The 17,393-nt window shown below is 53.2% G+C and overlaps 5 protein-coding genes across 5 annotated transcripts; 3 read left to right on the top strand and 2 right to left on the bottom strand.

Annotated features, from left to right (window-relative positions):
* The first annotated feature begins 584 nt into the window (after positions 1-584).
* ACET3X_007337 (uncharacterized protein) lies at positions 585-2,434 on the top strand. The gene has a single exon (XM_069453472.1). The coding sequence runs from the start codon at positions 656-658 to the stop codon at positions 2,015-2,017; it is 1,362 nt and encodes a 453-aa protein (XP_069304500.1). The 5' UTR covers positions 585-655; the 3' UTR covers positions 2,018-2,434.
* Positions 2,435-3,707: 1,273 nt separating this feature from the next.
* ACET3X_007338 (uncharacterized protein) lies at positions 3,708-7,475 on the top strand (the record flags this gene model as incomplete). The annotated part of the gene is made up of 5 exons (XM_069453473.1): positions 3,708-4,362; positions 4,411-6,477; positions 6,965-6,990; positions 7,042-7,207; positions 7,273-7,475. The coding sequence occupies 5 exons, from the start codon at positions 3,708-3,710 to the stop codon at positions 7,473-7,475; spliced, it is 3,117 nt and encodes a 1,038-aa protein (XP_069304501.1).
* A 409-nt stretch (positions 7,476-7,884) lies between these two features.
* Positions 7,885-10,523, bottom strand: ACET3X_007339 (uncharacterized protein; the record flags this gene model as incomplete). Its single annotated transcript, XM_069453474.1, has 4 exons — positions 9,282-10,523; positions 8,845-9,126; positions 8,554-8,783; positions 7,885-8,504 (listed from the first exon to the last, which is right to left on the bottom strand). Exons 1-4 carry the CDS (start codon positions 9,842-9,844, stop codon positions 7,885-7,887), a joined length of 1,695 nt encoding a protein of 564 aa, XP_069304502.1. The 5' UTR covers positions 9,845-10,523.
* A 473-nt stretch (positions 10,524-10,996) lies between these two features.
* Positions 10,997-13,364, bottom strand: ACET3X_007340 (uncharacterized protein). Its single transcript, XM_069453475.1, has 3 exons — positions 12,387-13,364; positions 12,136-12,331; positions 10,997-12,076 (listed from the first exon to the last, which is right to left on the bottom strand). The coding sequence occupies exons 1-3, from the start codon at positions 12,927-12,929 to the stop codon at positions 11,064-11,066; spliced, it is 1,752 nt and encodes a 583-aa protein (XP_069304503.1). The 5' UTR covers positions 12,930-13,364; the 3' UTR covers positions 10,997-11,063.
* Positions 13,365-15,113: 1,749 nt separating this feature from the next.
* Positions 15,114-17,374, top strand: ACET3X_007341 (uncharacterized protein; the record flags this gene model as incomplete). Its single annotated transcript, XM_069453477.1, has 3 exons — positions 15,114-15,541; positions 16,575-16,707; positions 16,760-17,374. 3 exons carry the CDS (start codon positions 15,114-15,116, stop codon positions 17,372-17,374), a joined length of 1,176 nt encoding a protein of 391 aa, XP_069304504.1.
* Between the last annotated feature and the right edge of the window lie 19 nt (positions 17,375-17,393).

Here is a 17,393-nt window from a genome sequence, read left to right on the forward strand (position 1 = left end):
TGGGGCTTTAGAACCTCTTCGATTGATCAAAAATAAATCTAAGCTTTCGGTTGCAGACCCGCTTTGACGATGCCGCAAAGCCTCGGATTGCCGATACTTGGAGCAGCGGCATTATGTCCGTCCATCCATCTACAATAGAGCATCGTCATGGATTTTTTCACATGATGACGATTCGAGAGAATCACCCAGTTGCGCCATCAATGTCTCTGCTTTAAGATAAGAAAAAGTTTCATGACTTCTGATAAACTTGTCCCGATTTGGACTGGGATCATGGTCAATGGCCTCTCATTGGTTGTAGTCCTGGTACCTGCATCTGCTCTGCACGTTCCCGACGTTGGCGGCCACGACATTTCATCCGGAGCTAGGCTAAAGTTTGGTGAACTATTGTTTCCAGGTACAGCCGCCAACTCTTTCAGGAAGACAGGTCGAACTTACTGGCCATTTTGACGCCTGTTTTCGTCTCCACTCGTGACATAGATGTCAAATCAGTACTATCACCGACGCAAAGACCACATGAGTACGTGAGAGTTGATGTCTATAAGAGCCATGGGTACACTGATCAATCATTCATCATCAGCTCATCAGCACCGGTCTTTCACTACTACTACTCTCACTACTACACTACCTTCGCTACTTTACCCTTCAATCGTTCACTATGCGTTACTCTCTCTTCCTTGGGGCTGCTGCCCTCGTAGCCGCATCTCCTGCGCCCCAGGCTTTCGATGTCAACCAGTTCAATGCCTTGCCCAATAATGTTCCTCAGGGTCCCAAGGCGGGTGTCACTGCTGAGAGTGCCTACAACCAGGCTCAAGCTCAGAACACTGCCGCTGCTGCTGCCACTGGCGTTGCCACGGCCAAGCAAGCAAAGAGGAGCACTGGAGCCCAGCTTGAGGCTCGTGACCCTACCTTCTGGTGGAACTGGAACCAACCCCAGGTTCAGAACCAGCCCGCCCCTACCCCTGTTCCTACTACTCCTGCTACCACCGCTGCACCTGCCGCCAACCCTTCTTCTACCAACCTTGCACCATCTTCGTGCACCCCGGTTGACTGGGTCAACACCTACGCTTTCACGGCAGACCCTGCCTGCGCTACCCAGATCGAGGTCGGCACTTACTGCGGTTTCATCAACCCTGATGACCCATGTGCTGCCCAGCCCAACGCCTACGGCCCACTGACCACCCCCGACACTGCCGATGCTTTCAAGAACAACGCGGTTTACCACAAGCTGGCCACCTCCGCTATTACTCCTGCCGGTTATGCGTCTTCTTTCGTAGACCTCAGCGCCTCCGTCGAGGGCAGCGGGTACCTCGGATACTACGAGCTTACCAGCTACGACACTGCTGCCTGCGCCGCCAAGTGTGATTCCACCTCCACCTGCACTGGTTTCGACCTTTACATCGAGCGTGACCCCAAGTGGAACCCGCGCCAGTGCTCTTGCGACAAGCCCGACTCCGTCACCCGCTTCAAGTGCACTCTCTGGGGACAGGATGTCAAGAAGGAGGCTGCTACTAATGTCGGCCAGAGCCAGGATGGATTCGAGGTTGTCATTGTCGGCTCCAACGGTTACAACAAGAAGACCTACAGCCCTCCTACTCCTCCTTCTTGCAGCAAGCCCCAGTCTTGCGGCAAGAAGCTCCACAACCAGCAGCCATACTGCATGGGCCAGACTACTTTCCCCGGTCCTTTCGATCCTTCCCTCTGCGCCGCCTATGCCCAGAAGCAGAACGAACTCAACCGCAAGGCTGGCATCATTGGCATGTTCCTTTCCATGTTCGGCATGAACAAGGGTGGCTGCGTTCAGTTCCAGGCTGCTTACCTCGAGAAGGCTGGCAGGGGTTTCGGTACTCACTGCCGTCTCTTCACCAATAAGTTTACCCCTGCCCAGGCTACCCTCGACATCTCCGTCGGTGGCACTTCTCAGTGGGGTTGCCAGAAGTCTTTCACCTGGGACGTTGATGTCAATGCCAGCTTCAACTGGGGTGGCTGGTCTTACTTCAAGGCCAAGCGCGACGAGTAAACACTTGTTGCCCTTTTAACAACAAGTACAACGACTTATGTCTGCATCGCATCGGCGCATCAAAACTCGAGATGTTGACGACGCTGGTGGATCTCATGAGTAATACTCTTTTTTCCCTTCTGTACATAACCGTTTCTCTTTGGCTTTACCTTGAGCGCAAGCTCGCCGCATAGTCACTCCTTAGTATGCTATTAGCATCTCTGTAGTTGTAATGTAACAATATTTGCTTTTTTGAACGTACCTCTTTTCCGCCTTCTGCGTAGTGATCCCGCGACATCGACACCCAACTCAAAATATGCTGGCGCAGCTTTTCTAGATACTCCATCGCTCGTATACAGGTGAGAATTTCCTGGCAGGTCTCTATTGTTCAAAAACGGTACACAGTGTGTGCGTCACCTACTGCGGCGGATCGGCTACCCTTTGTTGTGACGAACCCCAGCGCAAGGCGGTAGTGGACGGAAACTAGGATATCCAGCGCTCCAAATTGGGAAATGAACCATATACTTGGGAGCTGCCCCACAGCGCGTGATCGCCTGCCACGAGCGGGGAGACCTTCATCCTAGCCTGACAAGCAGACACGCGGGCAGCCCCCAAAGCAACTTTGAGACGACATGAAACCTTCCAAGCAGAGTACATCACGATGAATGGATCAAACATGCAATTTTTGGCATCTGTGCATCGCCGGAACAGGTGTCAGAGAAAGTGCATCGCGACGTGGCTCGTAGACTTGGTAAGCTTGGAAAATCCTGGGGTTCATGCATGAGAGTGGAGGAGTGCGGGGAAACTGCACCGGGAGGTGTCTAATTCGGCAGAACACAGGACGAGGTAAACGCGGCCCTAGAGGTACCGCCCTTATTGTACCACCATGTCTCGCAAGCCCGTGGGCACTTGCGGTGCTCACTCACACTGCATTCTGGCATTTGATTCCAGTTGCTAACCCTCATCTTCTTTCTGTAAGAAGCTCAAGAATCGCTGGCAGATGCGGGCGCCCGACTCCCCCCTTTGCTTATTTTCATTCGACACGGCATGAACTGCGTCGCTGGCTGTAGGGCGCTTGCCCTTCGCCCGCAGCGGGGAAGCTTACTTGCTGCCTTGAAGCCGTGTGCTTCTCTCTCCTCGTTGAAATCAACACCAGTGCTGGGACGTGGAGATGGTTCAAAGCATGCTTTAACTACCACGAGCCTTCGGAACCTTACCCGCCCGCGCCCGCTGTCCCTGCAGCAGCATGTCTCGCAGGTTACGGCTGTTGTGCGGTATGCATCCGGGCAGGCATCGGAGCCGCACGACGAGGAGCTACCTAACACCCCGCCGTTCACCGCAGGCCCTTACTCCAACCTCACGATTGGAGTACCCAAGGAAAGCTATCCTGGCGAGAGGCGCGTAGCGATTACGCCACAGGTAACGTTTTCCTGTACTGACTAGATCTAAGACATGAGCTTACTTTGCATCTTTCCCTTTGTAGAATGTTAAGCTTCTACTCAAGAAAGGCTTCTCTCGCATTTTAATTGAGCGCGGTGCTGGCAGTGCTGGCACCTTTACTGATGAAGCCTATGAACAAGCTGGGGCGCATACTGTGGATCGCAGGAGCGTCTTTTCTGAAAGCGACATCTTGCTCAAAGTCCGAGCCCTCAGTATCGATGGAAAGGACAGCGAGGTTGACGCTATTCGAGAGGGCGCCACTGTCATATCCATGCTCTACCCGATGCAGAACAAGCCGACCGTGGAGCGAATCGCAAGCCGAAATGCCACTGCATTTGCCATGGACATGATTCCACGCATCTCTCGAGCACAAGTCTTCGATGCGCTGTCGTCCATGGCGAACATCGCCGGTTACAAGGCAGTCTTGGAAGCCTCCAATCATTTCGGTCGTTTTCTAACTGGACAAGTAACGGCTGCTGGAAAGATCCCTCCCTGTAAAGTTCTGGTCATCGGCGCAGGCGTTGCAGGTCTGAGTGCAATTGCAACGGCTCGACGTATGGGTGCCATTGTCCGTGGTTTCGACACTCGATCCGCGGCACGTGAACAAGTCCAGTCTCTGGGTGCGGAATTCATCGAAGTCGACATCGCAGAAGATGGTTCCGGGGCTGGCGGCTATGCTAAAGTCATGTCCAAGGAGTTCATCGAAGCAGAGATGAAACTCTTCTATGAGCAGTGCAGAGAGGTTGATATTGTCATCACTACAGCCTTGATTCCAGGCAAGCCTGCACCGAAGCTAATCACCAAGGCCATGCTCAGCGCGATGAAACCTGGCTCTGTTATTGTGGATCTGGCGGCAGAAGCTGGAGGTAACTGCGAAGCGACAGTACCTGGAAAGCTGGTGGATTACAAGGGTGTATCGGTCATTGGTTAGTCATCACGATGGTTGAGTGAGTCGGTACTAACGTCGAGCGCAGGTTATACTGACCTTCCGTCTCGCCTGCCAACCCAGTCGTCAACTCTCTACTCAAACAACGTCACCAAGTTCCTGCTTTCGCTGACCCCAAAGGACAAAAAGGAAAAGTACTTTGATGTCGATCTTACCGACGAAGTCACTCGCGGTGCTATTGTCACGTACAATGGCAAGATCCTTCCTCCAGCCCCACGTCCAGCTCCCCCGCCAGTCCAAGCCAAGCCTGCACCGTCGCCTACAGACCAGGTTGCGAATGCCGTTGCGCTAACACCATGGCAGACCCAGTCTCGGCAAGTAGCCGGCGTCACAGCTGGCATGACTGCTGCTCTGGCTTTGGGTAAATTTACAGGCCCACTGTTCATGTCTAATGCCTTTACATTCGCCCTAGCCAGTCTGATTGGATACCGAGTGGTCTGGGGTGTTGCGCCTGCTCTGCACTCTCCGCTTATGAGCGTAACAAATGCCATCTCCGGAATCATAGGTGTTGGCGGTTTGTATGCCATGGGCGGTGGCTACCTGCCCGAAACTATCCCACAGACGCTTGGAGCATTGTCGGTCCTGTTGGCCTTCGTCAACATATCGGGAGGGTTCGTGATCTCGAAAAGGATGCTGGATATGTTCAGACGCCCTACTGACCCCAAGGAGTATACCTGGCTTTACGCAGTCCCCGCAGCGGTCTTTGGCGGTGGTTTCATCGCAGCAGCCTCTACCGGCATGGCAGGTCTGGTCCAAGCAGGCTATCTTGTTAGCAGCGTGCTCTGCATGACTTCGTTATCAGGACTGGCCAGTCAAGCTACAGCTCGACGCGGTAACATGTTAGGTATACTTGGTGTCCTCTCTGGATTCCTCGCGTCTTTGGCCGCTGTTGGCTTCTCTTCCGATGTTCTCACTCAATTCGCTGGCCTTGCTACAGTAGGTACTGTCGCTGGGTTGATGATTGGTCGGAGGATTACGCCTACCTCGTTGCCGCAGACAGTCGCCGCGCTCCATTCCGTCGTTGGTCTCGCCGCCGTTCTCACAAGCATCGGTAGCGTCCTGGGCCATTCTGGAGATATTTCAACCCTTCATATGGTTTCTGCCTACCTTGGTGTTCTCATCGGTGGCGTTACGTTCACTGGGTCCATTGTCGCTTTCCTCAAGTTAGCCGCAAAGATGAGCTCGAAACCTTTGGCGTTGCCCGGTCGGCATCTCATCAACGGTACACTGCTTGGAGCAAATGTGGCAACAATGGGTGCTTTCTTGACCTACGCACCAGGGGCACCTCTGATTGGCGCTGCGTGTCTCCTCGGCAACGCAGCACTCTCTTTTGTCAAAGGCTATACAACCACCGCTGCCATCGGTGGAGCAGACATGCCAGTCGTCATCACCGTCCTGAACGCTTATTCGGGGTTCGCATTAGTGGCCGAAGGGTTCATGTTAGATAACCCCCTGCTCACAACAGTTGGTGCTCTGATCGGAGTATCAGGATCGATCCTCTCCTACATCATGTGTGTAGCCATGAACCGGTCCCTGACCAACGTACTCTTTGGTGGCATAGCTCCCACAGTGCAGTCCAGCTCCAAGATCGAGGGCGAGATAACAAAGACAACATCCGAAGAGACGGCCGAAACTCTGGTCAACGCAGAGAGCGTCATTATCGTAGTCGGTTACGGCATGGCTGTATCCAAAGCACAGTACGCGCTTGCTGACTTTGTGAAAATGTTACGTTCAAAAGGCATAAACGTACGCTTCGCCATCCATCCTGTCGCAGGTCGCATGCCCGGACAATGCAACGTCCTTCTCGCCGAAGCCTCGGTTCCATACGACATTGTCCTTGAGATGGATGAGATCAACGACGACTTCCCAGACACGGACGTAACCCTCGTTATCGGTGCGAACGACACGGTTAATCCTGCCGCCCTCGAGCCCGGAAGCGCAATCGCAGGTATGCCGGTACTGCATGCGTGGAAGAGCAAGCAGGTTGTCATCATGAAGAGAGGCATGGCGAGTGGATACGCGGATGTGCCGAATCCGATGTTCTTCATGGAGAACACGAAGATGTTGTTCGGTGATGCCAATGAGAGCTGCAATGGTATGTCAATTCCAGGCTAAACTAAGATCCGAGAAAACCGCTAACGTGATGTCAGCTATCAAACGCGCGCTTGAAGAGAAGATCAAGGGGCTGTAGACAGAGATTGCGTGGAGGAACGAAGTACTTGCGCAATAGGTCGCTGTATGTAGATTGTTGGTTAGAGAGAATACTTGCATAGTCCTAAATGATGAAGATGGTCCTTGGCGCATTCGCATTTTCTGGAGTCGTGGCCGCACTGTGCTGTTCTGCAAGATCAGAATTCGCGTTGGATGCACGACCAGAAAGCCCGGTCGAGTCGAAAGCGGGGCAAGCAGACCCCTGTCAAGCCACGGCGCGCAACGCGTCCAACAGCTGATGTCGATGACGTACATTGTACCCCATGCAACACCCTCCAAGTTCGGGAAACTTGCAGTCGCCCTCTCGACGTATAACGGCTGCTAAGCTCCCTAGCTGTTTTCTGACTATCAACGCACATACGCACTCATAGCATTCGCGACTAGCTATACACCAGCAGTAGGTTGTAACCTTTGTATGCTATGAACATGTTTTGCTAAGGAACACCAGGCCCAAGCAACAACGATCGCAACCATGTCTCTCCCTCTCCTTTTCACGCTCCCACCCTCCAACCGCCATGAATTCCTCCTTCTCGATACTTCCTCCAAGATGACGTTGAAAACGCTCAACGCAAAAATTTCTTCCACAATCTCCTCGAGCCCCAACTGCGCCGAATGTACGTCAAACACCACATTACAACCCCAGAGTGCTCGGCGCACCAAACTAACAACAATCTGACAGTCATGGCGAAACACAAGGCTGCCGACGGTCCCAAAGAGACGATCCAGGAATTCAAGATTCACTGGGATACCAAGACGAGAGATGGCAAGATATGGCCCGAATATACCGTGCTGACGGATGACAACTTCCCGGCGATACTGGAATTGCTCAAGGCAAATCCAGTCATGGGTGTACTGGAGATCAAGCTGGGCAGTTCGGACTAGATTAGCATAGGATGCGCAAACATGATCGTTCAATAGCAATGAAGAAGAAATAGTAGACACTGTGTTTGAGAATCTGAATTTTTCGTATCCATTACGATGCGACAACGGGAGCATTGCTCAAACGTGGTCGTACTTCGTTACACTTAAAAGCCTACATTCAGTACAAATGGAAACCTTCGACACTTTTAGTGTCGAAGTATGCGCCGGGGGGTAGCCCAGCGTCGAGTGAACCAAGTGGAGGGTATCCGTGTCAAAAGCAACCCATGAAAACGCCGATGTGAAAGCAATGCCGTCGATGCTATACCCATTGGGCTCCTGCAAGATATGCCGAGAGCGCCGTGTTTGTAGTTTGACCTTGAAGAAACAATCCAGCATAAGATAGATCAAACATGTACGCGCCGCAACCACGTTACTTGGGCGACTTGTCCGTCGGCTCGGTAATCATCTGCTGCCAATGAACAAGATCGCGACTCAAAAAGTCCATCATCTGAGTCGTGCTCAGGTTCTTGAACTTGGCTAGGTCTGTATCCTCATCTTTTTGCTCCCCTTGAGCTGGCTCGCCGTTCGTCGTGGGTTGAACAGCCGGAGCCAGACTCCCATGCTTCTCCCCAGTGGCCATCTCAACCTGTCGCTGCGCTATGTAACTTTGCATAGCTCCAGCCGGTCGTCGTATGTCGTTCCAGGACAGCTTCTGCAGACGCCAGTTCTTCGTCTTGGTAGGTTTGTGTCCAGTTGTCCCGTCACTGCTATCATGCCCATTGGTCGCTCCGTTTGCGAAATTTGCTTGAGGAGATTGTGCAATGTCGTTCTTGGGCGAAGTGCCGTTGGTCGCGGGTATGGTATCGCGAGAGTATTGATTCCGTCCAAGACGACCGCGAGCCTTCTGTGGTGGACGTCCACCTCTTCGTGGGGCGGGCGCAGGTTTGGGTTCGGCAATGGGAGTGTCGGTAACAGTCGCCTCAGTGGCTGACGGAGGCATGGCGGGCTCTTCTACGGCGGGTGCGGGACTGGGCTCGGGGTCCTCTATTTCTGAAATATCGTCAGCTGGAGCTTTGTCACCTCGTTGGCGAAAACTTACCGTCCCCCTTTCTTCGCTCTGCACGCCCTTTTCGTCGATTTGCGGCTTCGTTTCGACTATTCTCGCGTTCCTTTTCACGTTGTTCCTTTTCGCGTTGACTTTTAGCTGCAGCCCCACGAGGCTTCTGTTTCGGGGCGGAGGCTTTTGTGCTATCGTCTTCAGATTCTATCACTGGCGAGTTACTGGGAGAGCGAGAACCAGTCCGTTGTCGTTTGATTTCTGGCTTTGTCCTGTTGCAAACTTGTCAGCTAAATGTCCTCAGCAGCACATGGAGCAGCAAGCAGGACTCACTCTTCGCTGTCGTCGCGGCTACGCTTCTTTCGATTGCCGTTCTCTGAAGCCGTACCGCCCTCGTGCTTGCTTTCTTCGAGCACCTTCCGTAGCACCTCATCTTCATCGTAGGCAGCTCGGCTGTTCATCGTGGACCGTCGCTTCCCAAACGAATCCACGCTTGCCCTGTTGTTGCGATCCTTGTCTTTGCCTGGATGCCCATCTGATTCCTTGGAAACAGACGATTTGCGATTCTTGCCTTGCTGTTGATCGTAGACGGGGAGGTATCTGGAGTACTTTTGCCTATGGGAACGGTCCTGTTAGCATTGCGTAAACAGAGCGAGCGTGACGGAACAAGGATGCTCAGCGCATGAGATGGCGTGGCGCGATGTAGGAGAAACGGATGGTGGGGTATGAAGGAAGATGCAAAAAGCGCGCGACTGATGGCAAGTACATACCCTTTGGGGCTGGTTGTGACCTTGTGGAGGTCCTTCCTGCACTCCTCGCAAAAGTATTCGTCTGGGCTGGCTGCTTCGTCCATGATGCCTACACAGCCTCCGTGTTGCCAGACCTTGCAGACATCGCACTGGATGAAGAGACCGCCCAGTTCATCGGCTTGGGCGTCGGGGTCCACGAGAGCAGACACAGACTTGGAAGCATCCGACGGCGGACCTGGGTATTCTTGGTAGCCGCACACGCATCGGGTGACCTCGTCCTCTTCCGCTATCTCGTCGTCGAGCTCGTCGTCGAGTTTGGCCGATTCGTCCTCGTCATTGTCGTGCTCGCGTGTTCGTCGGCGGGTCAGCGGCGGGTCAGGCTGCATGTCATGGGGCGCTTCTTCGGGCTCTTCCGAGGAGAGCGAGTGTGGGGTTGATGACTTTGGCGGCGATGTCTGTTTTGCGTTGACTCTGGGCGCACGGTCGGTACGCGCTGATGAGACCGAGGACGACGAGTTGCTGTGTGTTGCGACGCTGGGTGGGGGCTGGGTGGTACGAGCCCGCGATGAGCGTCGCGGCGACATTGTCCCTGCAACTGTCGCGGTCTAGGAATGCAAGAGTTGAGCAGTGTGCGAGCGAGAGGGGGAGCTGGAGAGCTGGGCGATGTCGGATGCGCTTGGAAGGGCGCCCGGGCGAACTAGGTCAGAGGCGGGAGGAAGTGACTACAGGGAGGTGGCAGTCGACTGCGACGTGACGGGAGCAATACACGTCAATGGCAGGGCCGCCGCTATCGCGCAATGACCGTGGAGCCGACGGCGACACGGGTGTGTGTAGGAGCGCAACGGTGACGCTGCAGGTGCGGAGACAACGGGCCAAAAGGTCCACGAGCTTTAGAGGGCGACGACGGGATGGATTGACGACTGGAAAAGAATGCCGAGGTGCGACAGGAACATGATATGGCTTCGAGTGGGCGTCTGGGGCGTTGGACCGGGACAATGCTGTGGGAGTGACCGAGCTGCCAGGACTCGATTTTACTCCTCACGCTCTAGCGGGCGGACGCGAAATGGGGTGTCATTGGAACCAGCCGTCACGTGACGTGTGTTCCTCCGGCCCTTGCAGCCCTGCCATGGCGGATCCGTGCGCGGACAGGCCGTCGACGGCTCTGGAAGCGTTCCAGAGAGAGCGCGCAGCCATGTGCGTCTGTAGTAAGGGTACGCTGAGCGTTCTGACGAGGAAATCGGTGAGGGGCATACCAGGTGCTGGCAGGTTTCGATGGTGACAAGAAGCTGGCGATCCGCTGCCGATGAGGCAGTCGCGCTAGCTGAGAGGGGTCCCGCCGGCTGCATGCATCGTCACTCGCCTTTGATCCATCACCACGAGACATACACGATGCTCTTTGCACCCTCCCCCGCTCAAACATTGTGGTGCGCTGCTCTCGCTTGTAGCACACCATTCCAGGGAGCTCATTTGGCTGAACCCATCGCGTTGTGGAGACGTTCACCTCCGTCGCGTCTGGAGCCAGCCAAAAGCAGAAAAGACTGCGAATAGGCGCGGCGCTGCGCTGCGCCACGACTGTCCTCGGACACAGACCAGCACGCTATACAAGGCAAAACTTGAGCACCCTACCTAGGCAACCACAGAGGCGGCGTTCGATTCTTCCCTTGTATGGCGCGTCATTTGGGCAAAAGGAAAGCGGCACAATCGCTCACCACATATTGATCTCGCATCGTCATCATCCGATACAATCATCCATTAAACATTGTTCGCTAACTATACAGCAATAATTTCATCTTCGTACCATGCTCACTTCTGGCCTTCGATAATCTCCTTGTGCGTACCAGCTTTGGCCGCGCCATTGGTCTTGTTCTTCTCGGCGTACTTTGCGCTGATGCCCGTCATGCCGTTCGCGACCTTGTTGTCCTTGGACTTTGCCATGCCATTGTGGGTCCCGTTGAATCGGAGCCCAGAGATACCAGGGTAACCCTGAACACCAGTCGCCTTCTCCATGCGTGAAGCAATGTCTTCAGAAACCTCTCTGAAGATAGCAATCTGGCGCTTGATAATCTCCTTGTCCGTCACAGTCTCCATATGGCCAGAGATGTTCTTGATGAAGCGCTCCTTGGCACCATCATCGAAGACCTTCTCCCACAGCGCGCGCGGTGCGTTAAAGTCCTCTGGGCGGATCTCGGACAGGAACGTAATCGCCTCGCCTGTGAAGTTTCCGTGGAGCTTGTCAAGATCAACGGTCCTCTCCTTGAAGGAGATAGGCTGAATTGATGACAGGTAGTTGGGACGGGATCCCTGGTTGTAAAAGGCCATATTGCCATCGCGCTGGAAATTGCCCATGCGGAAGGGAACGCGAGGCTGGTTCACCGGCAGCTGCTGATAGTTGGCGCCAATGCGGTGGCGATGCGTATCAGGGTAAGAGAACAGGCGCGACTGCAAGAGGGGGTCCGCACTCGGTTCTATGCCTGGGACTAGATGCGCGGGGTTAAAAGCAACCTGCTCGACCTCTGCAAAATAGTTCTGGGGGTTCTCGTTGAGGAAGAACTCTCCAACTTTACGGAGAGGGAACTGGTCCTGAGGCCAGACATGTGTCATGTCAAACACGTTGATCTTCTGCTTCTCCCAGACCTCCTCAGCCTGCTTGGCTGTCATGGTTTGGAACATGACATCCCAGCCGGGATACTCACCCTTCTCGATGGCCTGGTAGAGGTCCTTAGTGGAGTAGTCAGGGCCATAGTTGAAAGAGTCTTCTTGCGTGATGAATCCGGTGCCTTGCTTGGATTTGAAGTGCAGTTGGCAGTATACCCAGTCTGATTGTAGGTACAAAGTCAGTCTATGTCTCATACGCAGTTCTTACAAAAACACTTACCTCCATTCTTGTTCTGAAGCTTGTGGGTGTGGCCGTGGTACCCATGCATCTTGCGGTAACCATCAGGAATACCTCGGTCACCAAAGAGAATCATAAACTGATGCGCCGACTCTGGGTTTTGCGAAGCAAAATCCCAGAAGCTAGTCGCGTCGTCGGCATGTGTAAGGTGTGTTGCTGGGTGTCGCTTCTGGGTGTGCTGGGTAAAAGTTAGGAACGGGCCTAGACGCAAAGAATAGTATGCATGTGCTTACGATGAAGTGAGGGAACTTGGCGGGATCCCGGATGAAGAAAACAGGAGTGTTGTTTGCGACTACATCCCAGTTGCCCTCGTCGGTGCGGAACTTGACACTGAATCCTCTTGGGTCACGCGCGCAGTCATGCGAGCCAGACTCACCACCAACGGTCGAAAATCGAGCAGTGATGGAGCAGGATTTGCCTTGCTTGAAGATGTCTGCCATGCACAGATCCTCAAGCGAGTCTGTGGTTGTGTAGGTACCATGGGCACCAGCGCCCTTGGCGTGAACGACTCGTTCTGGGATACGCTCACGATCAAAGTGTGATAGGAGGTCGACAAGGTGGTGATCCTGGAGCAGTAGAGGGCCGTTCTCGCCTACTCTTTGGCTCTCGTACGGGTGAGGATATGGCACACCGTTTGAGGTGCAGTAAATGACATCCTCAGATGAGGCGTTGCGGTCGTCTGCGTAGCTGCGGAACTGGTCACCGTTCTTTGAGCCTGTCGCAGCATGCTGAGTGTGGCCATTGGTGCCGTTCGTTCCATTTGTGTTTCCAGGCATGATGGTTACTAATATGTTTGGATATCAAAAGATGAAGAAATTATTTCTGTAAAAAAACACTCTTGTTGCAGGCGTCGAGGAATCTTCTTATATCTTTTCGATCTCGCCGCCAGCCGCATTTCAGCAATTCCCATGTTGAAACGCATCATCACTACACTAGCTGGGCGTAGTATGCTTAATGACGCTGAGAGATCTGTCAATCTAGACCTACCTGCCGGCCCTGTACGAGTTAGGTTAGGTTTCCCGTTGCTTGATAGCAGATCGAGAGATTGGCGACGTCAAAGTCGGTGGCGACGTTTGATGGTGGTGACAACGCCTCGAAGGTGATTGGTCAATCGCGCCGATGCGATGGACTTTCTTCCACCTGTTCGCGATCTGCAGATGTAGATGTAAGCGGCATCTAGATGCAAGCCATTATCAATAAGGGGATATCAGTATCAAAGCGCGCGAACCGTGACGCGTTGTGGAGTCGAGATGTCTGTAAAGCCAATGAGGTCTTCTGTTGCCAGTCAGCCCTTCTTGCGCCACAATGACATCACCCATCCCAATACCCGTGCACATGGTCCGCGTTTTGGCATTTGCAATCACAATGCTGGGGAACATCGGCATTCAGAATATGGAATGTAACGTGCATCTCGACATGTTCCCGACAAAACGACGCGAGGTGTTCTAGCATATCACTACTGAAATGATTTCAGCCTCACGTGCAGATTGTACACAGATGGAGCGACCGGACTGATTCTTCCACGCCACGAGCCGCCCGCTGATCCGCAATCCACCATCACCGGCACACGAATGTTCCCAGAGTGTAATGCAACCTCAACCGACAAGTATATGGTGATGTAAGTGTCACTGGGGGTTTCAAGTCTCAAGCCGGTCGTCAGTCATAAAAAGCACGCCACGTCGCGATACCTCGGTGAGCCGTTGAAGCGACTGATATCCCTGCCGTTTCTTGGACAATCTCGCATGAGAAGAGTGTGGGCGCACCTGTCTCTTTGGTCCTAGTGCCACGCGGCGTCAGAACGAATTGCCGTTTCAGCTCCAGTCTGCTGACTGCTTTCAAGAATGCCATGCGGGGAGCTACCCCACAATCTTCTAGCGGAGCGCGCCCGGCTGTTCTTGTTCCACGAGTATGCATCTTCGGTATTAAAGCACTATCGATAAGCCTCATAACCCTGGCTCACCAGGGCTGGGAGTAATATATGCATCTGCAACCATTGGTTCAGTTGACGAGTCTCATATCAGATCGTTCTTTCTTGCGCCCCTCCGTGCCGGAAGCTAGGCGATTTTCTTCCTGTACTTTACCTTTTTGTCATGTGGTCGCAAGCTGTCTACGTTTTGAACGCCCGAAGCGCGAAATTTTGAGTGTGTATATACAGCAGCGGTGCGACTAGAGATGTCATCCCTTCTGCCATCTTTTTGCTCTGTTACAGTAGATGTGAAGTCTCAGTGTGCTTCCAAGATTCCTATTCGACTGATCTTACCCACCACCCTTGCGTCTATCAACCTTTGCTGATATGTTCGCAACACCGGTGTTCGTCAACAGCAATGTGTGGGTGTTTCCACTGGGCTTGATACCGCATCTGCTTACAATCGTTAGGCTCGATCCTTCTATCTACGGCTCAAAGCGCGACAGCGTAGCCCGCACTGAGCTGTCGTCCAGACTCAGCACCACTTCTTCAGACGCGTCTTTCGGTTTTCTGCATCGGACTTCTTCCACTAGTTCCAATGTCTCGGTGTCTACAGCAGCCTCCTCCACGGGTTCAGTAAGCAACCAGACATGCCGTCCGAAACATCGCAAAACCTTCTCCAACAGCTCGATAGCGCGGCTGTTTTTGCAGAAAAGCAAGCCACAAGAAGTGCATTCGCCACACGTCGAAACACTTCCAACTTCGGCTCCCGCACTGATCATCGCACCTCCACCTGCGCCGGTTGTAAGCTCGCCTTCGCCTCCTGCTGCAGGAGGGCAATACTCGGATCTAATCGTACGATCCAAGAGGGATATCTATCATGTTGATAAGGCGATTATGTGCTATCACTCACGGTGGTTTGCCAGAGTTTGCGCAGTTGTCATATCGCCGGTGCGTTTAGTTGCGTCCTTTACCTCAACTACGCTGACATGAGCAGAAATCGTCAAAAAGCACCATTGACCTTAGTGCCGATGATCCAGTAGCCGTCGCCGCAATGATACAGTACTGTTACCAGCTCGACTACACCGACCAACCAGCAGGCTCAGACCTTGAAGTACCCGAAGACGTTACTCTGCGCTCTCACGTGGACGTGTATATGCTTGCAGAGAGATATGGCGTTGCCGGTCTGAAGGCGCTTGCACTTCAAAAGTTCGAGGAATCTGCGGCTAAAGTGCTGGTTGTCGATGGCGAGGAAGAGCAGCTGTTACATGCGATTCGCTCCATGTACGCGTCTGAGCGAAGAGCTAACGCGGATGACCTCAAAATAGTTGCGGTCAGGCTTTGCGCTGATCACGTGCAAGCTTTCATCCATGGTACAGGCAAGACCATGGCTCTTGTATACGAGTCGATGGATGAATTACCAGAGTTCAGGGCAGACCTTTTTGAAGAGATGGCGACCCGCTGGAGACAGGATATACTACCGTGAGCAGATATAGCGACGGCAGTGAGGCAAGTAGAGTGCACCTTCCACATTCGACAACTGGCCAGTGCCGCTACAAAGCACCGCGTTGGCTCACAACCATTACTTCTCACTTCGAGTCTAGTGCCTTATCCCGACACATTAGTTTGCGAAAAGGCGATATCGGGCTGGACAAACACTCACGTTCACCACCAGTCTGCGAAATTTGCTCCCAAAGTTTACACCTTATGACGTGGACAAGACGTTGCGGTCACCTTTCCTCTCCTTCACCTTGCTTTTCATGGGCATTCAAATATCGCAAATCCTTTGGGGCGCCTCCCCTCCTACTTCATCCTCTACAGACTACGCTCGATTTCATTTGACCACGGCAAGTCTGGACATCACTACGACATGATGCAACAAGACCGCAAGCGTGCCTTCGGCAAAGCCTTCCATGGAGCTCCCGATCTCTCTAGTCATCCATATCGTAAGGCGCTACGCAGCGTTGCTGCTTTGTCCGTCGCATCGACGCCACAAATCTTCTACACGCCCGCGTTCTCGTACGGAGATGACAAGGAAAACGAAGATGTATTCTTTCCCGTTCCAGATGAACCCACCAAACCCTCCGACGATTCCAGAAATCATCTGCGGCTTCCTCCATTCACCTCGTCCCTTCGGGGGCTATCCGGGTTACCACTGGGTAGCAATGGCTTTGAACCAAGATGCACTATCCCTGGAGATAATGACTTAGGTTTTAATGATGAGCAAGTCTTGGAAGCGTGTCCGCGTAGGCCTGGTCCGGTCATCTTCGAAGATCTAGACACTACTGCTATACCTAGTCCGGTCAGCCAAACAGCTCCACTCACTCCGAGTGCGCTTCATTTCCAGACTCTGTCTCTGCAGGATCCTCCTCGTAGGTGTCGGCCAGACTTGACGTTTCAATCGGCTATCGATATCAATGCGTCCCGCACAAGCGTCTTTGTCTTGCAGTCGGTCGACCTCCGCTAGTAAGAAAATACTGTCTCTCATAGGTAATCAATACTAATGATGGTATAGCTGTTTCTCTCATATCCCGAAAGATGATGTGGTGATCTTCTTCGACAAGGGCAAACAAGTCATGAAGATTGACAAGTACCTCCTGTGCACCGAATCTCGCTTCTTTGCTCCGATGCTGGACGGTCCATCTGTTGTAGGTGACTGATGCGCACTTGATAATCTCCTATCACTAACCATTCCAACAGGAAGGCCATATACGCTGCATCCGCGTTCGCGATGACTTCCCTTATGCCATTGCAGCAATGATCCAGTACATGCAAGAAGGCAACTACACCTTCAACCCCACCATGCGACTCGAACATGCCAACATCACGCTTCTGGATCTTCACGTCCACGCTTACGTTGTCGGCAAAAAGTACGACGTGGCCAAGTTGTGCGATCATGCGATAGCAGAGTATCTCAACATCGCCGGAATGATTCTTAGCATGGGCATCAAGCCCGGTGAAGATCCTACTGACTTCTCAAACTATGCTGTCAACGGCGACCACCAGGGTCTAGACGCCAACCCTGCAACATCGGTTCTCAACTCGTTCTTGGACTCTCTAGTTCTCATCTGGCGCAACACTCTGAGCGGGGATGATGCGTTGCGCCAAGGTGTTCTCGAGCTGCTGAAGCCTCACATCAATCAACTCATGCGGCTCAAGTTCTTCCAGACGTTGATGCTGGATCTGGTGGACTTTGGCAGCGACCTTGTGCACAGCCTAGCTGAGGATGGATTCGACATCCAGGCTTTCCCTATTGCGGGTGGGTTGCAGCAAAAGATGTGCGTCAAGTTCGGTAGTGCCTGGGAAATGGCGTGAGTATGCTGATGAACACCGG

The sequence above is a fragment of the Alternaria dauci genome, chromosome 7 (assembly GCF_042100115.1).
Source record: "Alternaria dauci strain A2016 chromosome 7, whole genome shotgun sequence".
NCBI classification, from domain to species: domain Eukaryota; kingdom Fungi; phylum Ascomycota; class Dothideomycetes; order Pleosporales; family Pleosporaceae; genus Alternaria; species Alternaria dauci.

Excerpts from the sequence above, each read along its gene's own strand:
- ACET3X_007337 (XM_069453472.1), top strand. The coding sequence starts at position 656 with ATGCGTTACTCTCTCTTCCTTGGGGCTGCTGCCCTCGTAGCCGCATCT.
- ACET3X_007340 (XM_069453475.1), bottom strand. The coding sequence starts at position 12,929 with ATGCCTGGAAACACAAATGGAACGAACGGCACCAATGGCCACACTCAG. Across the intron at positions 12,332-12,386 it reads CCAAGTTCCCTCACTTCATC|CACACCCAGAAGCGACACCC; the intron begins GTAAGCACATGC and ends ACTTTTACCCAG. Across the intron at positions 12,077-12,135 it reads GCTTCAGAACAAGAATGGAG|ACTGGGTATACTGCCAACTG; the intron begins GTAAGTGTTTTT and ends ACCTACAATCAG.